This window comes from Nanorana parkeri, unplaced genomic scaffold, assembly GCF_000935625.1.
Source record: "Nanorana parkeri isolate BGI_ZX_2015 unplaced genomic scaffold, ASM93562v1 scaffold395, whole genome shotgun sequence".
In the NCBI taxonomy this organism is placed as follows: Eukaryota; Metazoa; Chordata; class Amphibia; order Anura; family Dicroglossidae; genus Nanorana; species Nanorana parkeri.
Window position 1 is genome coordinate 168801 of NW_017306663.1, and position 8287 is coordinate 177087.

Consider the following 8287-nt stretch of genomic DNA (forward strand, 5'->3'; position numbering starts at 1 on the left):
TTATTTCTATGGCCCCTGTTCACACCTGTGAGTTTAGCAGCAAGCTGTAAAAACGCTGAACGCTAGAAAAGGTGCATGAACGTCTTTCAGGCAGATTCAGCGCATTTGTGCGCCATAGATTTCAATAGAAAATGCGCCAAAAACGTGTGTGAGGGTGGCCAGAATGGGAATCTTTCCCTCCATCCCTGAAAGACAGCAAAGGTGAAACATGTGCATGTGACATGTGGTGCGTCTAAAGTTTGTTGTGATACTGTTGTAGCTTATGTTTCTGCTTGCTTGTGTGGCTATTGTAGGTCTGTGCAGGTGCAGATCGCCATGTGTTGTGGAACTACAAATACAAGTATGCAGCTACCTTTGGGTGTCAGGGTGTTTCTTTTCTAGGTGTACAGACTTTTATATGCATCACAGGACTTGTAGTACCACAACTGATGAAAGGCTGATGTTGTTAACCCCTTGGCTAATGTGTAGGAGTTTATTATGTCATTGGACAACACTCAATACACCCATATGCAAAAAACGTGCTTAAAACGCGCAGAAACGCTGACGCTTAGGTGTGAATGGGGACTTAATGTGCATTGCAGTAATACACATTAAAACATGTTACCATTAGGATGAGGTTCAGAGTCGCTGCTACCTTGGGTCTTTAGTGAATCTTGTGGGTTTAAGATTCTCCTACCCAGCAAATGTTTTTGCACGTTAATGCACTGCACAGCCCTTGAACCATGGCCCGTAAGCGATGGGCCAATAAGGGCTATATAAGATAGTCCCATCACTATAAAAGGGGGGCTTATTGCGGCCATAGTGTCTGTATATTAGAACCTGCTGTAGGAAAAAAGATAGGGAAAGCTGACAAACTGCATAGGGAGGGATTGGGGTCAGTTAGAAACAGTGCTTTAATTCTGACTGCTACCTCTTTGGGCAATTACTTTCTTATTGCTAGGGGCTTTTGAGAATTGTGATAGTTTCTTTTTTTGGTTAGCAACAAGTGAGTACTGCATTGCTGCATTGCTTGAAAGAAAAAAAAAATTATATATATATATATTTGTTGAAAATGCATGTGTTGCTACTAAAACTACCTGACAAAAAGCCATCTTTTATTGCATTGAATCAGATTGGGGTCGCTGCATGGAAGCCAAGGTTATTTAAAAAAAACACATGTGCTGCCAATCTAAACTGTGACTGAGGCTGTAACATTACATATTTTCGATTTTTTTTGGTACATATCCTTCATGGCAGTTCCCAGCTTCCCATGTACTTTTTGACAATATCTTGCCTATTTGCCCTAAAAGTGACCAGAATTTTCAAGCAGGATTCACCACACATGGACTTTAGTGGGATTCTCTGAAGTTCAGGCTCACCGAATTTCAAAAAGACTTCAGTGAACCTGCAGCTACTCAATCCCGGGCAGATTTGCTCATCCCTAGTTATCACAATGTTATCATGAATCTTCCCTAATGCCCATTTTGCAAAACCTGGCCTGAGGATAGTCAGTAACTGGACACCTGAAAGTCACAAAGTCTAACTAAAGAATAAAGAAAAGAAAACCTGCGCTTATGGAAGGAGAAAGGAGAAAAACCGGGCTAACTAGAAGCTGCTGAACTTAGGCGGTGAGCCTTAGGAGTTGATTAGTGTAGAATACAGCGCTAAAAGTCTCCCGGTGTTGAATTCAAACAAGTGATACACCAAGTAAAAAATGCAACAAAATCTCAGACTTGATGTGTGTAATACAGACTTACTGTGTATAATAAAGTAACAAAAACTATTTTACCTATGTGGGTGAAAAAATATATAATCAAATTTAAACCTGTGACAAATGTAAAATGTCAGAAATAATATTATTCTGTCTAACTAAAGAATACTTGCATGATTAAAATACAAGGATTTTTACAATCATTTAACAAATGCTGGTAAACAGCCTTTCTCAAATTATTGTTTCAACGTTTATTTCAATTCTGTCTTTATAAATCCACACAGGAATCAACAAGTGTCCTGCCTGTTCAAATTTCCTTCTGTTCCCTAAATATGAAGGTCATGCCCCGTTAAGTAGCTTTCAAGTAGCTAGAGATGAACAATGAGCAAGTAATTTTAAAAGGGATGACAGGGATGCCTTCTTTCATCAGCACTAGAAAATAATTCCCGTCTCCGTGTCTTCCTCCACTCTCGGTGCATTTCCTTTTGTACATGTTTTCAGATACTTCACGGTACAAAAATATGCATAGGGCTGCTGGTATTTAAATCAATTAGGTACAAGGGTTAGCAGAATGATTCATTTTGTATGACAAAGGTGTACTTATAAAAACACAAACATTGTTGCATGTTAAAAGTTATGAAGCAAAGAAAAATATAATAGGATAATATTATATTTCTAGCTATATAATTATATAATCTAGCTATGCTCTGGGTGGTAAGACATGGCTATCGTTTGGGGAACACTCACATTTTAGTGGCTCTTGTTACAGAACCTGCTGATAATGGTCTCCAAAAATAAGGGACTGTATGAAAAAATAATAAGAGAGCAGATATGATTATTCAACAGGTTCATACTTTGCAGGATAGCTATAGGTATGACTGCTTCTACTTCTCCAAATCTGTAGTGCAGTGATAAAGTCCTTTCCACTTAGGGCTTGTTCACACCATTACCATTGAGCTGCATTTATTTGCACACCACTGCACATGTACTGTTTGGTGTGAACAGGACACACAGACAACAATTGTTTTTATTGTGCCCTGTTCAAAGCATGTATGTGTGGTGTTATGCAGAAAAATGGAGCTCAGCGGACCTGATGTGAACAAGCCCTTAAACTTTTCACCGAGGCACAGATGATGTGCTCTGACATATTGATAGCCCAATTAAACTTTCAGTGAGCTAAATGCATTCCAAATGCGTAAACACAAAAAGGTGTTCAGATTGTTAGGGTCCATTTCCACTTCTGCACTGTGGCAACACGCATTGGTTTGATGTGGTGCCATTAAACCTGGACAGTACCCCAACACACCTTGTGGAATGATGTGTGTTGCACTGCAGCATGTGACAATGCAATAACGTCTGTATCAAAAATACTACATGCATTTTTTGGTGGGCATTGGGCAGTCCATTCAAAAGCAGCGCAATAGTGTGAATGGGCCCTTATAGTTTGTTTTCTTTAACAATCAGCCACAACCTGAGTAGAAAAGCCTGTCCTCTGCCAGCATGCTGCAGAGTTGGATCCCTGGTCTCTGTGGGGAAGCAGTGATCTAATTGCATAGGTCCAACGTCCCCTGCTGAGCCAGACCTCTCCAATCAGTGCGAAGCATGGGCTTTGCAGATTGCAGAGCTATGGGTCTGACTCAGAGGGCATGTTAGAATTCTGCAATGGGACCACTGCTGGCCCACAGAGACAAAGGTCCCACTTTGCAGATTTTGGCAGGGGACAGGCTTTTCTACTCAGACTGGTTGCTATAGAACGGGGCTGGAAAAATCCTAGAAGCCAAGTAACCAATAATCCTTAAATAATATAGCTGGTGCCCAGATGTTTAAGGTTTTCTCCAGTTGTGGTCAATGGAGCTGGCTCCCGGATTGGACAGACTGGCTCCAGAAATCCATATTAATTTGTCCTCCCCTGCTTTAGAAAAGTTCTAAGGGCTAGGTTTCCAATTGTGATAGGAACACAGCCTCTATTTATGCAGAGTTCTGACAATACCATCCTTCTGAAATCTTGTATTGTGAAGCTGCAATGTTTGGACAATGCGAGGTCTATATATAAATCTTTTTTTTTAGTTTCTACATTTCTACCAATCCACGGACATGCGTCACAATGTAACACAAACATACAGCATGCAAAGTACTTTAAAAATCAGTTTATTTATTTTACAAATGATAAATATTTGTTCAAAGGTTTCTTTTCACCTTTCTTTCATACAAAAAAGGCATCTTCATAAAAAAAATATCTGAACTATATCAAAATACATCAAATAAAATGAAGGCACAGGAAGTAACATTTAACCCATTGTTGCCAGAGGAACCAGAATAAGGCATTGTGTCATGTAGTACTGGTCCTGTTGACAACGGAAGGGTTCGTTTCCCAGATTTTCACAGTTTATATATATTTTTTTTAATACTGGTTGTTTCAAAGTCCTACTAGAGGTTGGTACCTACGTTTGGTAGGGTAAGATACTCGTTGGGGTTTAAGAAAATTCATATTTGTGATAAGGCACATTAAAAGTGCTGAGAAGATTCAGTCATTGTGCAATTAAAAAAAGAAAATCGATAAAGCCTCTTTCTTCTCAACAAAGGTAAGGTGAATGTGCAGAGTCTACTTCTTACCAGATCCTAAGGTTTCACAGTACAGAAGTAACTTTAGGGAAAATGCACTTGTTGGATCTTAAGAAGTTGTGGTCCTCTTTCATTTATGGGCACAATGGTGTAGATATGAACTACAAAAGGAACATTGCTATGTCTCTTCATCCCACAGGCATAGCTGTTTCTGGGGAACATAGAAGTGGAAACTGTAGCCTTTTTGGCAGCTGCGGATGCCACATTTGTAAGAAGTGGTCTTTCCAAATGAATCCCGGCTTTTGCAATATTTCAGGCTGCATGGTATCCATTCCAAGCTTAGGTGATATGAGCAGATGCAGGGTTTCCAATCATGAGAGCATAGCTTGCAGGGATGCAAAACCGGAAGGGAGTTCGACTGAGGAAGAATCTCAAACATTGATCCATCAACACCTTACAAGGAAGAGAAAAAAAATAGATAAAACAAGTGTTGTATCAATAAGATGTTTCAAGTAGAAAGCATTAAAAAACATTACGTTTCTTGCAAGGGAAGGCATGATACAGTGCTGAATCTAAGGACCACACATACACACAAAAGGACAATTTATAATTTTCCTGCTTTTTATCTGCTGTAATAATATTTTACAAAGTAGACAGTGACTATAAAAAGGTTTTAAAATACATACCGCAACTATTGATAAAAAAAAAAACATAAAAAAAAAAGACCCCCACAAACTTGCCTCTTGGGGAGGTATAAAAACGTTCAGGTTCTCCATTATAGAATGTTTTATGTCTGAAGAGAAATCCAACAGCTTGCATTTTCAGTCTGTCAGTTGGCCAGTAGATGGTATCACGTCCACTCCAAATATTCTGCTTTCACTGATGACTGACACAGCACAATATGCTACTGGTAAATGTTTCAACCAATACTTTCTACCCATGGATGCCTCTGGAACAGGGGCGCCCCCTATTTTTCGTCTGGAGATCTACTTTTCAAATGACGAGCTCTACCAACGAAAAAACACCTGCATTCAGGGGCGGGAGGGGGCGTGGAGGTGCATTGAAGTCAATGGCACCGCAGCCAGGCCCCTCGCCCACAGTGCGATCGCCTGCATTAGTGCCTGTGTTCCAGTCCAGTGCGATCCACAAAAATTCTGCAAGCACTATTTTTGCAGATCGCACTGGACCGGAATGCAGGCATTAATGTGCCTGCATTCCGAGTGCGGGCGATCGCAATGTGGGCGATGCCATTGACTTCAATACAGCTCCACACCCCCTCCCACGCCTGAACGCAGGGAGTCGGCCGGCTTACATTCCAGTGCGCCCTACAGGTCCCGGCGTCCTGTCCTCCCGTGGTGCTCGTGTGGCCGACATTGCACATGGGCTGTCCTGCACCTTTCCACCTGCAGTGTCTGACACATTCAGCCGCCAGCCGCACGATCACCACGGGAGCATAGCCGTAGCCAGCTCCTTTTGCGCCTGAGGCAAGGAAAAAAACAACGTTTTTTTCATTCATTTTTTACTATTTTTTATTTTATTTTCATTATTTATTTTTATTTTCGTAATTTTTTTTTTTTACTCTTGGGGGGGCTTTGGGGAAATATTAGGGGTCTAAAAAGCCCCCTGATATTTCCCTTTTAAAATAGAAAAAGAAATTGAGGACACAAAGTCCTCAATCTCTTTTTCTGCAGCCTCTATTCTAAATGAATGGAAAGCACAGAGGCTTCCCATTCATTCAGAAAATATTTTACTATCAAGCAGTTTCTGAATGGGGAGGAGCCTCTGTACAGAGTGCTTCTCCCCATTGAGAAACTCATGCATGAACAGGACGTGATGTAAATCACATCCTGTTCATTCATTTATAACTGGGGACACATAGTACTATGTGTCCCCAGTTATTTACAAACACTGGAGTGATCAGCCGATCGCTCCAGTGTTTGTCCTGCACAGAGGATTGGTACATACTAGTGACATGTACCGATCCTCTGCCGCTCGTCCACGCACAAGGGGGCTCAGCTTCTCCTCTGGATCCCCCTGCTCTCCCGGACAGAGGCAGCGGGGGATCCGACGAGAAGTGAAAGAGCACATCTGCCGCAGGGGGTGGGGGGGGGTCGGAGCCGCTGTGACAGAACGGATGAGCAGTGAGGGGAGATAGAGGCGCCGGCTGTCAGATCCTGGCCGAGCGTCTCTCTCTCTCTCTCCTCACCGCTCTTCATTAGTTCTGTGACAGCGGCTCCGTCCTCCGCTTCCTTCACTTCTTCTCGGATCCCCGCTGGGGAGAGCAGCGGGGATCCAGAGAAGCGGCGGGAGGAGAGGACATGGCGATCTACCAGTGATCGCTGCGCAATCGACTGGTAGATCGCGATCGACCTTGTGGGCACCCCTGCTCTAGAATTAATTTAAATGATGTAAAGTTAGCATGTCAAACTTGTGTAATTTTGGACCTTTATTACCGTTAATTTTTAACTTATCTGAAATAATATTTTATAAACTGCTTTTTTAATAATGTTTATCAACAAAATGCTACAATATTTTTCTGGCATTAAAGGATATCAATGGTCAATAACTAAAAATACATTTGCATTTCTATATTTAATTTCTTTAAGTTCTCTCCCACTCCAAATAACCATATCAATCTAGAAGTTTGTAAATGTACCTATTGAAGATGCCCATAGGATGTACTTCCTCAATGCACTCAATTTTACTCAGCCCTGTGAATACGCACTTCCTTGTGTCAGAACTCTAACTACACCTGCTCTCTCTACTACAGCTCAATGTTTGAGCTTCACATAATGTAAGATGGTTATTGCTTGCTGGAAGCAATAAAAGATGGGATTGTAGTCTTGAGAAATGGAGATTGCATCATATCAAGCAGCAGGGAAAGAGATGAAAATAGGGCTGCAACTAATGATTATTTTCATAATCAATTAGTTGGCTGATTAATTCTTCGATTAATAATTATTAAAAATAATTAAATATCATCCTTAATTTAAAATAACATACAGAAAATGGAGTGTTACAAACAAAGTTTACTTCAGAATAAAACTGCATGTACAATTTTTTGCAATCGTAATGCATTGGAATGCCCAGCATTGCTGTACCATGCGTTCCAGTGCGGGTGACCACCCTTGGTGGGATAGATTAAAGTAGTCACCCTTGGTGGGAGGCCCATTGAAATGAATGGCACTGCAACGCACCTCCCACAACAGCTGCATGCTGCAGTTTGTGTCATCTCAGCTGCTCTATCTCGTCTGTATCAGCAGAGGCTGCAGGGATCAGAGGGGAAACCGACCCCTGTAGTCAGCGTTGCGAGCGGGGAGGAGAGACCAGCTGTCAGCCAATGCCGCAGTGACTCTACATTGGTTTTATTAGCCAGCCTGCTATTGGCTATTTCAAATTGCAATAGCAGGCTGGCCAATCCACCTGCCCACTGCCTGCTGTCAATCAGCAGAGGAGCGGACCTGAAGAAGAACTTCAGTTTGGTTATTTAATTATATTGGCTTAGAGTTTTGCAATTCAAATTATTTTAAATCCATGAAACTAATTAAAATGTCTAATATAATACATACAATTATTTAAAAAAAATACTAGAAAAAGGTGTGGGGGAATAAAAAGAAGAAGTCATTTTCGGTTTTCGCCTGGCAAATTCTGAAAAATGTATTTCAATGGCACCCCAGATGCGTCTCCCATGTGCAGTGCGATCGCCCACACTGGAACGCGTAGCACTGCAATGCCGTGCTTTCCAATGTGGTGCGAAAAATTGTGCATGCAGTTTTTTTTTCCTGAAGTAAACGTTATTTTACTAAATATTTTTTTTAGCTTCTTTATTTTTTTTTTATGCTGTCATTACTTTTTTTAGACAACTTTATTGCTATAAACATAGGGGATTAAGAAATCCCCTATGTAATAGCCAGTTCACCAAACAGGTAAAAGAGATGGTATTTAATCTTTTGTATCCGATTAATCGAATAATTGAAAAAAATAAATCGGCCAACTAATCGATTATGAAAAAAATTGTTAGTTGCAGCCCTAACA

At 41.0% G+C, this 8287-nt stretch overlaps 1 protein-coding gene across 1 annotated transcript in view; it reads right to left on the reverse strand.

The window, feature by feature from the left end:
* Positions 1–3870: 3870 nt before the first annotated feature.
* The window catches only part of OAF (out at first homolog), a 46574-nt gene continuing 42157 nt past the window's right edge, over positions 3871–8287 (reverse strand). Inside the window, exon 5 of the mRNA XM_018559449.1 lies at positions 3871–4705. Within this exon, the coding sequence (XP_018414951.1) occupies positions 4431–4705 (275 nt within the window). The 3' untranslated portion in view covers positions 3871–4430. The remainder of the gene's footprint in view (positions 4706–8287) is intronic.